This window comes from Sorghum bicolor, chromosome 10 (genome assembly GCF_000003195.3).
Source record: "Sorghum bicolor cultivar BTx623 chromosome 10, Sorghum_bicolor_NCBIv3, whole genome shotgun sequence".
NCBI classification, from domain to species: domain Eukaryota; kingdom Viridiplantae; phylum Streptophyta; class Magnoliopsida; order Poales; family Poaceae; genus Sorghum; species Sorghum bicolor.
This window is the reverse complement of record NC_012879.2, coordinates 2,558,843-2,574,556: the sequence shown is the minus strand read 5'-3', so window position 1 is coordinate 2,574,556 and position 15,714 is coordinate 2,558,843. Positions and strand designations below refer to the sequence as shown.

Here is a 15,714-nt window from a genome sequence, read left to right as displayed (position 1 = left end):
GCAAACTCTAATCTGGACCGCAGGATGTTGATCCAAGGGCGCGGAGAGATTGGGTCATTTTGCACTTAACCGCCCGCTCTTAATCACACTTTTACAAACCCCTCCTTCCACCTCTCTCATGCGCTCCCTTGGACTAACATCCTGCGGTCTAGATTAGAGTTTGCATAGTTTGCACGGAAGATGAGTTTGCACTAGATCCGTTGCCATTGGTAACAGAAATTAAATTTGCATTCATTCTGAAATGAGCACCAATAGTAGAAACTAATTACAGCGCGATATATAGTACTAGACTCCTATTACTAGTACACGCACGATGGTTACTACAGTACGCTACTAGCGTCAGAGCCTAGCAGTTCAATTATTCAGACAGCCAGACATCGACGGCATCGTCTGGTGCTTGTACTGATCGACGATGAAGAAGAAGTAGGTCGACGGATGATGTCTCATAGGCTCATGGCCTGAAGAAAGCCGGGTGCGGGCGACCTGTGCCCTGGAAGGAGGTGTTCCTGAGATGTTCAGGAGCTTCCTCAAACGAGTGCCGCCTCGCCAGCGACAGGATCTTCTTGTCGGCGGCGATGAAGTAGGCCATCCCGGCAACCGTTGAGATGATGAGGGCCTGGCCGGTGGGGTTGATGTTGGCCTTCGCCCATGGCAGCATCCTCACACTCGCTAGCTGAAGAACCCGTAGCAAAACGATAAGTTAATGCGTCTAGTTAATCTATGGAAAAGAGCTGAGATTTAGGGCCCGATGGAATGGAACTCACAGTAGGAATCGCGGAGGCAATAGTTGCCACAGCTGCCGCCTTGGCTCCGGCAAGGGTCGCCTCTGCAGACATACAAACAAGCGTCAGTCAGAGTCAGTGTACATATAGTACATAGCGCTTCAAGAAGGCTTGTTTGTCCATACACAGACCTCGCGAGCATCGCTTGGCGAGGGCAAGCTTCTGGTCAAGGGATGCACGGCTCACCGTCGACATCTCTCGGATCTCTCTGAGGTTGCCGACTTGGCTTGGCTAGTGAAAAGAAGCAGATACAGTATGTCAGCACCGCCGGAGGATGTGAGGAGTGAGGACGATGGATGTGTTGCCTCTGATGCAGAGGAGGGCGAGGATTTATAGGCGGCATCAGAGCACCCAAACGATCGGCGGATGGGGGAGAAGCGGCGGGCGGGCGCGGACGTGGTTTCGGAGCCCACCATATCTGCAGTGCAGGGGATTCTTTCCGGGGGGACTTTTGCTATCCACTCCTGGCTGGCCTGCACTGCAGAATGCAGATAGACAGGGCATAGACAGACGTCCGTGCCTGGCATTGCCTCCCAACAGTGGTTGGTAACTTGTTACTCTTCGCTTTTCAACCTTGAGGCGTGAGTTGATTAAAAAAAAAACTTGAGTCGTGGGTTTTTGTAACCTTCACCTGCACGTGGTTAGGCTTCAAAAGATCCCTCTTCCCTCCTGATCTAGCTAGTTTCGCTAGGATTGATCGATCGAGCTCCAAGGCCGGTGACGTGGCAAGTGCTAGAACTAGTAGTAAGAGTTTGTTTGGCACTTTTTTGCTCCATATTTTCTAGCCTTGCTCCAACTTTGTTATGCCGAACCATCTCCAACTTCTAAACTTCTGCTCTAAGAAAAAGGTGAAGTTCAAGACCAACTTTACATTTTTCCTCGAACACCTCAAAGGATACTCTAGAAAATCAGGTTTTGAAGCTTCTCGTGGAGTTGTGGAAATATTACCAACCAATGTCACTCATTACACAAAGAAAACAATTTCTTTCTTTCTTTAGTTCTTTCTCTCCCGTTCTTCCCTCTTGCGAGTCGCGACTCGCCTGCAACACTTCTTCCCCACCGCACTCGGTCGCGCTGGCCCTCATCGTGCTCCACCGACGAGTAGCACCTCAACCACGCTCAGCCCCACTACCACCAGCTAGCGACACCCTGGCCGCGCTCGCCCCCTCCGCTTCCAGCGAGCGGTACCCCAGCCACGCTCGGCCTCTCTGCCACCGGCGAGCGGACCTCGGTTGCACTCAACCCCACCACCACTGGCGAGCGGCACCCTAGCTGTGCTCGCCCCCTCCGCTAGCAGCGAGCGGTACCCCAACCACGCTCGGCCTCTCTGCCACCGGCGAGCGGACCCTGGCTGCACTCAACCCCACCGCCACCGGCAAGAGACACCCTAGCTGTGCTAGCCCTCGGCCACGCTCGATCCCATTGTGACTCACTTGCAGCCTCCTAGGACAACCTCCACTTGCTTGCTTCCTACAATGGCCTCCAAATCCACAACTTAGTGCTCCAAGAGAACCAAGGATGGCTACCCAGTGCACTCCATTGGGTCTGGCGAGCCCAAGTGAGTCGGAGAACCTCTTGGGTCATGGGCGTCCGTGTTACCACGTATATGGCGATGGAGATGCCGATGATGGATATGCTAAGGGTATAGAAGGACATCCACCAAAATCTCATGTCACCAAAGGTGGAGCAGAGCTGCATGCCAAACAAAACACATTTGCTTCAAAAATTCTACAGTAAGGCCTTGTTTACTTCACCCTGAAAACCAAAAAGTTTTCAAGATTCCCCGTCACATCGAATCTTGTGGCACATGCATGAAACATTAAATATAGACGAAAACAAAAACTAATTATACAGTTTAGCTGTAAATCACAAGACAAATTTTTTGATCCTAGTTAGTCCATAATTAGATAATATTTGTCACAAACAAACGAAAGTGCTACAGTACCGAAAAGTGAAAACTTTTCAGAACTAAACAAGGCCTAAAACTGCTCCATAATAGAGTTAGTGAAACAGAGTAGTTTCAAATAGGCCTTAAAGTTGGGCCCATGCACATGGTGTCATGCGCGGTGGTGGAATCAAACACGGCCTAATGTCCACGCCTGAAAAAAAAAACGGGAAAAGGTCGGTCAGTGAGTGACGTCGCTGGCTGAAGTTCCACACCAAGAAACCCGAGTCCCCCACACATGTACGTAACAACGCAGGAGGTCGATGCCGAATCTATGCAAACAATGCAACACCGCAAATCCATTGATGATGTAATATACTAGCAAATTCGTCTTGAAATTTGACTACTAGCAGTGTCGAAGATCGATCTTTGAAACGTTGTATTGCACTAACTAAGCCGGCCGTCTTAGTAACTTCGTGGTTACGGGTATCTCATCAAAAAGTTCGTCGTCCCTGGTCAATAAACAGATCGATGTATATACATATATATTGTGCTGATGCGCCATACGCGCGTTAGCTAGTCCACGTACTAGGCCTTGTTTAGATCAAAAACTTTTTGAATTTTGACACTGTAGCACTTTTGTTTTTATTTAACAAATATTATCCAGTCATGGAGCAACTAGGCTTAAAAGATTCGTCTCGTGATTTACAGGTAAACTGTGTAACTAGTTATCTTTTTAACTATATTTAATGTTTTATGCATGTGCCGCAAGATTCGATATGATGAGAAATTTTATAAAGTTTTGAGTTTTTGGTATATCTAAACAAGCCTGAGCACAGTTTTCTTGGGCGCTTTCCAACCTTTTACTCGTAGACTAGCTAGAGTACTAGCTAGACAAAGATAGTAGTTTGGTGCTGCTGATACTGCCACCTAACTCCCCCACTCGATCACGATAGATATTCGGTCATACTCATATATCATTATCATCTCGGTCCAACAACCAGGAATCACAAAATCCTGTGTCTCTGCTAACCACAGTTTTGTATGTGATTGTGACGACTGACGACGACAAAGCTCAAAGCTGCCGCTCTCCTACTCCCAGTTCAGCAACATATATACTCCGGCCGTATATATCATTCACACGCCTAGTATAGCCACTAAAGGCATGCAGTTTGGCCAGCAACTTTTCACCACTTGAAACGGGTCCGCTCGGCTGCTGGGTTTCCCAATACTGTGGCGTCGATGCCTGCCTGGCCCTGGCTCAGCCAACTGCAGATTAATTGACGGGCATGCTAACAGAGAGTACTGTAGTATTTTTTTTAGTGAAACTGGAGAGGTTTGCACCCTTACAGAAAAATTTATTAATGAAAACGAAGTTTACAGACAAATAAGAGATAAACTTGCATTGTGCCAATGTAGTTTACCTTGTGTTTGCGGTGCTCCAAATAATAAGCGTGTATATAATGAGAAGTACTGCGGCGCTTTGTGTTTCTGAACCATGAAACTCGGCATAGTCTATAGCGTTTTTTTTTCCGTATTTTATTTGGTGCTTTTAAACGGTTACGATCAAAGGTAGGTCAGTTGGTTGACTCGTTTACTCTTTAGAAGAAAGAGGCAGTCCTAAAACCATGAATAAACCCATAGAGACGCAGATACTTATATATAAAGAAAAATTTATTCAGTACATATTATTTTTTTTAGACCCATATAGAGCCGCAGATACTTAGACCTTGTTTAGATACAAAATTTTTTAGGATTTTGGCACTGTAGTATTTTTGTTTTTATTTAAAAAACATTGTCCAATCATGGAGTAACTAGGCTTAAAAGATTCGTCTTAGGATTTACAGATAAATTGTGCAATTAGTTTTTGTTTATCTATATTTAATGCTCCATGCATATGCCGCAAGATTCGATGTGATGGAGAATTTTGAAAAATTTTTTATTTTTAGGGTGAACTAAACAAGACCTTATATATAAACCTTCGAAAGACTGAGTTGTATTGCTAGTTTTAAAACGAAACAAAACTTAATAACAAGCTGCACATGTTTAATCAAGCATCAGCCTACTACTGTGAGTCTGTGACTGCATCTGAAAATCACAGGAGACAGCAGAGGATAAGCTATCCGTGCCGTACTCATTGAGTGTGGGCGCAAAAGCACGCAACACACAGACCGAGACGCCACGGTGCCCCAGCCCCGCCTCCGCCCAGCCGAAAACTGGGAGCGGCGAGTCCCTGATTTGCAACCCAAAACCAAAACTGCATCGGACATGTAGTAGTACTCAAGCATCTGCATGCATGCCCCTCTCTGTCCAGTGTCCCTGCACGACTTTTACGGTTTCAAGCCTACTACTTACGGGCAGTTACTACAGTCATGCGTGTCGACTACTGTAGCTGGGTTTGTGGGCCTTGTTCAGTTCATCTAAAAACCAAAAACTTTTCTAAATTTCTCGTCACATCAAATCTTACGGTACATGCATGGAGCACTAAATATAGACTAAAACAAAAACTAATTGCATAGTTTATCTGTAAATCGCGAGATAAATCTTTTAAACCTAGTTACTTCATAATTAGATAATGTTTATCAAATAAAAACAAAATTGCTACAATCTCAAAAACCAAAAAAAATTTAAACTAAATAAGGTCTAAAATTCTCTGCCGACAAGTCATCAAACTGTCTCGGTCGTACTGGTTGGTGCGACTGTTTTGACCCTTCACTCCATGTCTCCATCCATCAGTAGAGCATGGTTTTTCTTTGGCCTTGTTTACTAAAACCTAAAATTTTTCAAAATTCTTCGTCATATTGAATTTTTAGACACATACATAGAGTATTAAATATAGACGAAAATAAAAATTAATTGCACAGTTTGATCAAAATTTATGAGATGAATTTTTGAGCCTATTTAGTTCATAGTTGGACAATAATTACTATAAACAAACCAAAGTGTTACAGTGTCACAAATTTTTTCCTTCCAGAACTAAACACGGCCTTTCTCTAGGTTTGAGCACATGAATCTAGGCATGAGAGTTTGGGCATCTAACCGGCACAATAATCCAGTTTTGTGAAAAGCAAATCGTTGGTCATTTTGAAAGCTGAAACAGTAAAGAAAAATAGAGAATCTAGCAGCGTAGATATGCAGAACAGTGTAGCTGAGAGAGGAAATTTTGTCAAATTAAGTGCGAGACTAGCGAGTAAGGGGATGTTTGGGACTGCTCCACGAACTCTGCTCCATAAACTTCGTCGTGGAGCAGCTCCACAAAAAATTGGAGTTCGTGGAGTACCTATTTAGGTGCTCTCACAGCTCCACTTTTTTTTTGCGTGGAGCTGAAACCGTTTGGCTAAAAAAGTGGAGCAAAGCTAAAAAACGTGGAGCAGAGCAGTACCAAACACCCCCTAGCATATCGCTAGCGGGATCGGTGCTCTTCCTTCTCAGCGACCAATAGGTCAGATTCACATGTCTCCAAGGCCTTGTTTAGTTTTAAAAAATTTTGCATTTTAAAAAATTTTGCAACCAAAAGTTGAATCTGTATAGTTCTTGATCATTGTACATAATCTCTCTATTCCAAATTATATGTCATTTTAAAAGTCTTGGAGAGCTAAAACATCTCTAAGCTTTTTATAATAAGTACATTATTTTACTACTGTATTTTGTTAGTTGTTAGGACCTATTTTAGAATTTAGCACAAGGTCCCCATTTATGCCGGGACGGCCCTGGATAAATATTGTTCAATCATGGACTAAGTAGGCTTAAAAAATTTGTCTCGCAAATTACAGGTAAACTGTGCAATTAGTTTTTTATCTATATTTAATATTTTATGCATGTGCCGTAAGATTTGATGTGATGAAGAATCTGAAAAAAAATTTGCAATTTTTTTTGAACTAAACATGGCCCTAATCTCTTAGTAAACTACTGGCCTTGTTTCTTGCACGCATTTGTTTTCAGTTTCTCTGTACTCTGGAGTCTGGACGGTGATGACAAGTACCACCTAAAGCGGTACTGGAATCCCAAGATACATGCACACCACCACCTAAAGCTACGAATGGATAGCAAAGAGGCAACAGCACATGGGTTTCGTTTCGCCCAAAACCAAAACCAGGTTCTAGATACAGTATTGTATATCTCTTATTCAGTTTTTTTTATTAATACATAATTTGTGATGTAATATATCTGTTAATATAACTTTCCTTGCTAGTGAATAAAAATGATAAGTTCAGATAGAAAAGATATATGAGGAGTCTTTGTACGATTTTGTTTGTGTATTCAATTATTTTGGACGAGACCTACGCAACGGAAACACAACAGAAAACACACCAAAAAACCGAGGGTACAGCCACGGAAACACATCAGATCACGTCAGTGGTTTCCTGCTGTTGCTCGCCGAAAACTGGGAGCGCCAGCCCAAGAAGGCAACGCCGGCAGGGCCTCACGGAAACACACCAGATCGCCATCCTCGGGGGAAAAAAAAAGTCGATTTTTCACTATGTTCAGCCTGTTTTTCACAATAAATCAGTAAATACTTTTAGTTACTACCACCCTGCCAAATGTTCGAAATATAACCAGTGACTTTTGGTCTGCGCAACGCATGCAGGAGCGTCATAGGACTGACCGTGCTGCATGTTCAGCCGTGCCTTGGCTCCCATTAGCGTGTCAAACTCACATATAGTAGTGGTCGTGGTTGGTAACTTGTTAATTTTTCTCTTCAACTTCAATTCAACCTTGAGTCGTAGCTAGTACGTACTAGTTAGTACCCACATCACAGCATTGTAATTAATCCCTGGGTTGGGTTTCTGTAACATTGACCTGCACGTGGTTAGGCTTCAAAGCTAACTAGTTTCTCGAGGGATCGATCAATGCAAGCACCAAAAGGCCGGTGACGTGGTTAGTGCCATCCCATGCACATGGTGTCATGCGACGTCTGTCTCTGTCCTGTCTATCTGCAGCTGCAGGCCAGGCCCCAGGACCAGGAGAGGATAGCGAAACAATGGTCCCCTGGAACGAATCCCCGCCCTGAAAGCTGAAAACCATGTCCGCCCGCCGCTTCTCCCCGGCCGCGTCCGCCGATCGTTTGGGGGTCCCTGATCGATGCCTTGCCACCTATAAATCCTCGGCCCCCCTCTGCTTCTGGCAACACATCCATCGTCCTCACATCCTCGCTCACTCCTTGTATACTTTCAGAGTTTCAGTGCCCCTCACCTCACTGCTGAGAGTGCCAGCTGACGACAGAGCTGCATCTTTTCACTAGCCAGAGAATTTGTTTTGCCAAGTCTGCAACCGCAGAGAGATCCGAGAGATGTCGACGGTGACCCGTGCATCCCTTGATCAGAAGCTTGCCCTCGCCAAGCGATGCTCGCGAGGTCTGTGCATGCACAAACAAGCCTTCTTGAAGCGCTATGTACTATGTACACTGACTCTGACTGACGCTTGTTTGTATGTCTGCAGAGGCGACCCTTGCCGGAGCCAAGGCGGCAGCTGTGGCAACTATCGCCTCCGCGATTCCTACTGTGAGTTTCATTTCATTCCATCAGGCCCTAAATCTCAGCTCTTTTTCCATAGATTAATTAGACGCATTCTTGTGCACGCGTACATCGGAAACAACTCTGTCTCTAACTTACGTATCGTTTCGCTACGGCTTCTTCAGCTTGCGAGCGTGAGGATGCTGCCATGGGCGAAGGCCAACATCAACCCCACAGGCCAGGCACTCATCATCTCAACAGTTGCTGGGATGGCCTACTTCATCGCCGCCGACAAGAAGATCCTCTCGCTGGCGAGGCGCCACTCTTTCGAGGGCGCACCGGAGCACCTCAGGAACACCTCCTTCCAGGGCACCGGTCGCCCACACCCGGCTTTCTTCAGGCCATGAGAATGAGATGAGACATGCATGCGCCGAGTTAATTACCTCTTCAATTCGTCGTCAGTACGAGCACCAGAGATCTCGTCGATGTCTGAATAAACAGCTGCTAGGCTGATGATGCTCTAGCATCGCACTAAACATCGATGAACTAGTAATAGTACTTAGTGTTGTAATTACCTTGTACTATTGTTGCTCAATTCAGAAAATATAATGAATGCAAATTTAACTTCTGTTTAGTTACCAATGAACCAAATTTATGTGCTACTTTCTTGTAACAAATGATCTCCAAACCAATAGTTAGCGGCCATATATGTAGCCTTTTTTTCGAGATCACGACTTCACGTATTTTTCATTAAGAAGAAGAGCCGAAAGAAACGGCAGGTAATCCAAGGATTACCATTGAAACCCAAAACACAAACAAAAGCAAGAAACATGAGGGGGCCTCCACCTAACAACCCCAACAGCTAAGCCAAAAACAAGAAGAAAACCCAACACCTAGGTAGTCAACAGTGTTCGGAGCCGCAACAGATAAGGGGCAACTGACGGCCATGCATCCGTCCTTACCTCTGCAACCTCAACGACCAACCCAGCCGGAGACGCGTCCTCAGTGGCAAAGCGAACCAACCGACGGCCAAGCATCCGTCTCCACCTCAGCAACCTCGACGACCAACCCAGCCGGAGACGCGTCGTCAGTGGCAAAGCAACCAACCGACGGCCAAGCATCCGTCCCCACCTCAGCAACCTCAATGACCCACCTGCCGGAGATGCATCCTTGGTGGCAAAGCAACGCACCTCAGCGGCAAAGCATCCGCCGGAAACACCTCGGTGGCAAAGCATCCACCGGAAAGAGCACAACTGTACAACAAACACTAGTCAGCAAACCTAAGAGGAGTGCAGCAAGAGGCATGAAAAGGCTCGGCACGACGCCCGAGGGGCTGCGCGGGCAGCAGGCCACGCGTAGAAAGAACTTCAGCGACAACGCCTTCAAGAGGGGAAGCGACGCAGGAAGCGCCGCCATTGCCGGCCCATACGGGCAAGGCTTTCACCTAGAAGTTCGACGCCGGTTGGAAAGGGGGCGCAGCGACAGATGCCTCCAAGAAGGGGAACGGCGCTAGAAGCGTCGTCATCGTCGGCCGAAGGCCAGGCTTTCGCCAAGCGCCCCCTTCCGAGTGCAGAGAGCCCGTGAACGGGCGAGGCAACGCCACCCACACCACCATGGCATCAATGACGCACCGCCAACTTGGCTACCCACACCACCACGGTGCGGGGCAGCACACGTTGCGGCCTCTGCAGCGCCCTAGCCCTCACAAGGCCACCGGGGCGGGACGCCGGAGTCGAGCGAGCTCAGCCCCGGCCCGACCAAAACCTCTCCGGAGGTCCTGTTCTTGCTGTCGCGCCGCCTCGAGCCTTGAGGACGGCGAGGAGGAAGGGGAACGCAAGGCTCTCCTCTGCTCCGGGCCGTCGTCCTCGAAGTCGCTCCCGGAGCCGTCGTCTGGCTCCTCCCAGAAGACGTCGCTGTCGGAAGAGGCGGCGCGCGGTGGGGGCGCACAGCATCCGTCGGGGTCCGCCGGCCGGCCCGGGGGAGGAGCACCGCCGAGCCAGGCATGCCAGCGCCGGGTTGGGGGCGGCGAACTCGGCGCTGGACCAAGCACGCCGGAGCTCTGCGCCTCCGCGCTCTGCTACGACCCGGCGTCGCCGTGCCGCGACGCGCGCGACTACGCGGCGGTGGCGACGCTCGCCGCCAGGCTCCTGGTCCGCAACGGCACCGCGACCAGGGACACCGTGGCCGTGGCCGCGACGGCGGCGCCTCCCCGACCCCCGGCCGCCGGGACGAAGCCTGAGCGCCGCAGGGTGGCAGATCCGGCCGCCGCCCACCGGATCTGGCCGGCTGCCGCCTGCCGCCGCCGGACACCGCCGGACACGTCGGGGGAGAGGTGGAGGGGGGGAGGAGAGCGGGGGAGGGGGGGGGGGGGAAGAGACGCGCACGGGGCCACTTCGGGGCAGCCGCCGCCGCCGCCGCCACGGGATCACGGCGACGGCGGCCGGGGAGGGCCGGAGAGGAGGGGGGGGAGCTGGGTGGCGCCGTCGCCCCCCGAGTCGCCCGTTGGGAGGGCGCTCGAGGGTCGTCCCACCTGTATTGTGTTACATGTTTAGTTGCAGGGAAAAAAAGATAATATACTATCTTACTATTACTAATGAGAGAGACTTGATAAAAACATTACAAAAATATCATAAGAAAGCTCTATTAAAATTATCTTATAGAGATCAGAGACGTCCCACCATCAATCTGGTAACGTCTAGAGACAATAATAGTTGTAGGATAATTCTTATTATATGTCACTATAAAAAAACAACATAAGATAATCCCTAAATTCAAATTTACATTACCACCTCTGCAACTTTTAAAGATAGTCTGGTATCTAAAATAATCCTACTATAAATCTGTATATAATTATCTGTTTTTACCATTACAATAGATATAAGCTATCCCTCAGTGGGCAGCACTTGTGCAGTCACCAGCAGCCCAGAGACACTCAGATAAACTGCCGCTGCCGAGCTGAAAACCCAAAACTGAGGGCAAACACTGACAGACAGCCACCAACCACCGTCATTTAGAAAACACTTTGTTTCTTTTTATTGGTTTTTCCATGAACTGGTGAACAACGATGACTATAGGACTCGAAACCATTTCATTCCAAAAAAAAAAAGGAAGAGATGTGCGCTAAACGCCCTCTGGTCACCACTGGGCCTTCCACTCTGGGCCGTAGAAGCGAGCGTTCCTCACTCGAGCCCGCTCCGGTCTTGAATTACGAAGCCCACCTCCTGACGGAGCAGCCACTTGCTCTGTTGTCGGAAATCCGTCAGGCGATGCCTCCGGAGTAGGCCCTGACTGCAGATTACTGAAGGACTTAATTAAGCATTGATGCGGGACCAACATGGTGACAACTATCCTTGAAACTTCAGCTAAAGGCACTGCACCTTTTCAATAATGGAGCGAATTGTATTAGCTGGTGTCCCTTTGTTTTTCGTCGGGATTTTGACTGAATGAGGACAGTGCTTTAGCATCAGTGCACCCTTTTTCATGGAAATAATGGTCGTAATATATAAGACTGCACAAAAGCACAGGACTTCTTTCTTATGAGTTAAGCATTGAGCATACTAATAAAAAATGGTGCACAGTTCCGCATGGGCATACTTTTTATTTGGGTAGCAAGCAGACTTAGCCTGGTTTTTTTTTTTTTTTTTGAAAGAACAGGAGGGGCATGGAAGCCCCTACTGAAGACTTAGCCTGGTTTTGCAAAGCATGTGCGGGACAGACGGACAGTGGACTCTTTGGTTTTCTTTTGAATTCGATTAAAGCTATATTACTCCAGTACAATATGCCGAAAGTATATGGAACAACAAACTTCGCCTACATGACCCCGAGGATGACAAATATAATAATCTTCTTTAATTGGTTATGATATGTTAGAAAAAAATGAAGCCATCTCCATTGCAAACAATTTCCAAACCGTCATTTACTCATTTTTGCATTGTTGATGGCTTAATATTGCCTTTGCTCACATAACTATTGGGACTTTGGTTATGTACCTTCTTGCACTCTATTATACACGCGTTATTAAATATTAAAACAAATAACATGAAAATGGGAGCATTTAATTTAATATTCTACGCCATATACCACAATTGAAACATGCACATAGGCGAAAGATGACATATTGTCGTGTTAAGACAATTATTATCACTACTACAGAAACAATTTTAGGAGATAAGGTGTTTTATTTTAAGTGGCCGTACTTTTATCCAACTGCATCTATAAATGATTCTATGAGACAAGAGATCTAAGGAGACACTCAAAGCATATCCCGCCTCTGAAAATAGATTTTTAGAAGTGGATCTCTCTTAACTTGACCGCCTCTATAAATGAGCATTTACAAAAAAAAAAAAGCTATGTTTAATTTAAAAAATGGCTATGTTAAAAGGCTTGTCTTTAAAAACCCCAAGGACATCTCAAACAAATTGGATGTCTAGCTCAATGTGCTTGGTTTTTCAAAAGTGTATGGCCAGGACTCATGGACATGAAAACCGATGAGATGATGTGATGTCATAGAATGGTGTAAGGCCTGTTTGGTTCGTGTATGAACTCAGCCTGACTCGCATGGAAGGAGCTTGGCTCCCAGTAGCCAGGCCCAAATACATGTAAGAGTATGGTGTTTGGTTGCCGATTTGCACGAGTCAGACTGTTCTGAGATGTTGTTTGGTTGTTCCGCAGGAATATATTTTTTTGACAGAATGTTCCGCAGGAATATGTTAATTTTATTTAATATATGCTAATAATACATTAGTAACATCATTAGATGAATAATATATTACCTGCACCACGCAAGTCAGGCCTGGCAGAAACGATGTTCCTTGCACGTGCAGAGTTTGGCCTGTCAAATACGTAGTAAACCAAATAAACCTCTGTTCTCGCATCCGTAGAGTGTGGCTAAGGCCTGATGTAGGTAACCAAATGCGTCCATATAGTAGTTGTTGGAGAGATGCGTGTGCATGCATACGTGAGCGTGTCTTAATGTGATTGTGAGCGAAAAATAACGGACCGACAACAACTTTCATCCGCCGGTGGGCTAATACATTGCCATGCATGAGGCCGAATGCAATCACAAGGCATGTGTGCGCGCATATTCTATAATATCACGTAAATCGACACGCACTGAACTTTGATTTGATTATGTAGTATCTGTTATATAAAATTTTTGGGGAACTAAACAAGGCCAAAGTAATAGCACACATGAAAATAGGAAAGGCGTCTTCGTTACAATAATCACGGGAAATGCCAACGTCCCAAGCACTGAGTCCCCATGGTGTGACCGTGTAGGGAGAGGCCAGAGGGAGAGAGCACATACTATAAGTAGAGGACCGGGCCGGGGGACGGACGACACACCTACGACTCATTAGCAGCGCAGCACCAGTGAGGTAGCACTCGCCGCCATTGCCAAGTTGAAGCTGAAGCTCCTCACGTACTCTTCTCATTTGCCCCTCACTTAGTTGACTACTGTAGCTTGCAATGTCGTCGGGCCAAGCACGCCAAGCTCCATTCGCCCTGCTCCACGTCGTCCTCGTCATCGTCATCTCCTCCCGAGTTGGAGGTGTTTCCTCGACGAGAACATTGACCATCACGAACCACTGCGGGCACACGGTGTGGCCGGGCATCCTATCCAGCGCGGGCTCGCCGGCGCTGGAAACCACGGGCTTCGCCCTAGAACCAGGCCAGTCACGGTCGCTGCCGGCGCCGCACGGGTGGTCGGGCCGTCTCTGGGGCCGCACCCACTGCTCCACCGACACGTCGTCAGGGCGGTTCGCCTGCGCCACGGCCAACTGCGGCTCCGGCCGGCTGGACTGCGCGGGCCACGGCGCCAAACCGCCCGCGACGCTGGCCGAGTTCACTTTCGACGGCCACGAAGGCCTCGACTTCTACGACGTCAGCCTCGTGGACGGCTACAACCTGCCGATGCTGGTGGAGCCGCACGCACCGCACGGCGGCGGCGCCAACTGCCTGCTGACGGGGTGCGTGATGGACCTCAACGCCGCGTGCCCCGCCGAGCTCCGCGTCGGTGACCGTGGCGACGGCGGCGGCGCCGCCGTGGCGTGCAAGAGCGCCTGCGAGGCGTTCGGCACCGCGGAGCACTGCTGCCACGGGGAGCACGGGAACCCCAACGCGTGCTGGCCGACGGCGTACTCCCAGTTCTTCAAGAAGTCGTGCCCGCGGGCGTACAGCTATGCCTACGACGACGCCACCTCCACCTTCACCTGCGCCGGCGGCGGCACGTCGTACGCCATCACCTTCTGCCCGAGCACGACTAGGTGATCGACGCTGCAAATTGTATATATCCACATGCAGTGTAAGAAATTAAGAATGTCGCTAATCGATCGTCTGGTTTTTTGCTTCATTTTTAACTGCAGTGTCAAATCGGTGGAAACAGACCCGCAAATACGAGCGGCCGTCGGCGGTGGCGGGCGAGTGGCGTCGTCGTCGTGGCGCACCATGCCGTCCATTATTGAATCCAGCCTTGTCCTCCTCGGCGTCGCCATGGCGGCGCTTTCGCATGTCTTTTAATTTAAGAAGTATCAACCGAGAAGGCAGGCAGCCAGCAGGCAGAGTGGTTTCAGTGTTGCACACATGGGAAAAGTGAAGAAAGAAATAAAGAGCCTAGGGGCAGGCTGGTTCATCCCATTTTTCTTAATTGATTTGTCAATCTGGACCATCATCCAGAGATTAAAAACATCACAACCGAGTAGTCATCAAATGGAATGAATTCATTGATCTATAAAGCTTCACACAATCTCTCACTGTCACTGTCCATAGAATAGAGAAGCTACTGAATCAGCCTTTTTCATTTTGCTATATATATATTACTCAAAGAAGACACCACCTATATGCAAGTTCAGTCCTATGTATGATTTGGTGATCCAAGCGTGTTTGGTTCACGGATTGAGCTCATTCGGTATGAGTTGCTCCAGCATGCAAGTAGAATAAGCAACCTTTTCTCGAACTCGCGCTGCAAACCAAACAACGCCGCAGCGCAAGAATCATCCGGACTTCAGGAGACATAGTTTAGTTTTTTCTTTGGCCGTACTATAAAGAGATATAAGCTAGTAGCTTGACTTAGGTGAGTTTAGTGAGTGAGTGTAGTGTACACATGTGAAACTTAGCACTAGGTAGCTTAGTGAAAGCCCAAGAATCAAGTGGAAGTAGTGTCATTCACAAGAATGAGCACTCAACAACTGAATGATACTGGACCTATATGGACTTTGTTGGGCTTCGGATTCTCAGGCGGGTCTTATAGTATGTCCGCTTTCAAAAATAGACGGCTGCCTCCGAAAATAGAATATTTTTGGCGATCGCTTCCGTAAATCGATTTACGGAGGCTGCTGTTACTTGACCACGTCGTAAAAAAAATGATCGCCTTGTTAAATTGATTTTGCGTGACTATCATTTTTTGTTGCCTCGGTAAATGAAACAACTGCCTCCATTAATCCGTCGGGCATTTTGCATTTTATGAGACAATTGGTTTTTTAACCACCTTAGTTAATAAATGGGTACCACCTCTCATAATCATTTCTATAGTAGTGTGGCTAGGTCTTGGTGTTGGGGATATTTATACTCCTCAATCTGGTTACACTCATTGGTGAGC

At 47.7% G+C, this 15,714-nt stretch overlaps 4 protein-coding genes across 4 annotated transcripts; 3 read left to right on the top strand and 1 right to left on the bottom strand.

Annotated features, from left to right (window-relative positions):
- LOC8068758 (early nodulin-93) lies at nt 207-1,104 on the bottom strand. Its single transcript, XM_002436403.2, has 3 exons — nt 914-1,104; nt 765-826; nt 207-673 (listed from the first exon to the last, which is right to left on the bottom strand). The coding sequence occupies exons 1-3, from the start codon at nt 975-977 to the stop codon at nt 452-454; spliced, it is 348 nt and encodes a 115-aa protein (XP_002436448.1). The 5' UTR covers nt 978-1,104; the 3' UTR covers nt 207-451.
- On the top strand, nt 7,794-8,762 carry LOC8068757 (early nodulin-93). The gene is made up of 3 exons (XM_002437762.2): nt 7,794-8,021; nt 8,107-8,168; nt 8,306-8,762. Exons 1-3 carry the CDS (start codon nt 7,958-7,960, stop codon nt 8,525-8,527), a joined length of 348 nt encoding a protein of 115 aa, XP_002437807.1. The 5' UTR covers nt 7,794-7,957; the 3' UTR covers nt 8,528-8,762.
- Nucleotides 9,734-10,672, top strand: LOC110430963 (dapper homolog 3-like). Its single transcript, XM_021449267.1, has one exon. It carries the CDS (start codon nt 9,734-9,736, stop codon nt 10,670-10,672), a length of 939 nt encoding a protein of 312 aa, XP_021304942.1.
- LOC8068756 (thaumatin-like protein 1b) lies at nt 13,463-14,955 on the top strand. The gene is made up of 2 exons (XM_002437761.2): nt 13,463-14,383; nt 14,483-14,955. The coding sequence occupies exons 1-2, from the start codon at nt 13,587-13,589 to the stop codon at nt 14,634-14,636; spliced, it is 951 nt and encodes a 316-aa protein (XP_002437806.1). The 5' UTR covers nt 13,463-13,586; the 3' UTR covers nt 14,637-14,955.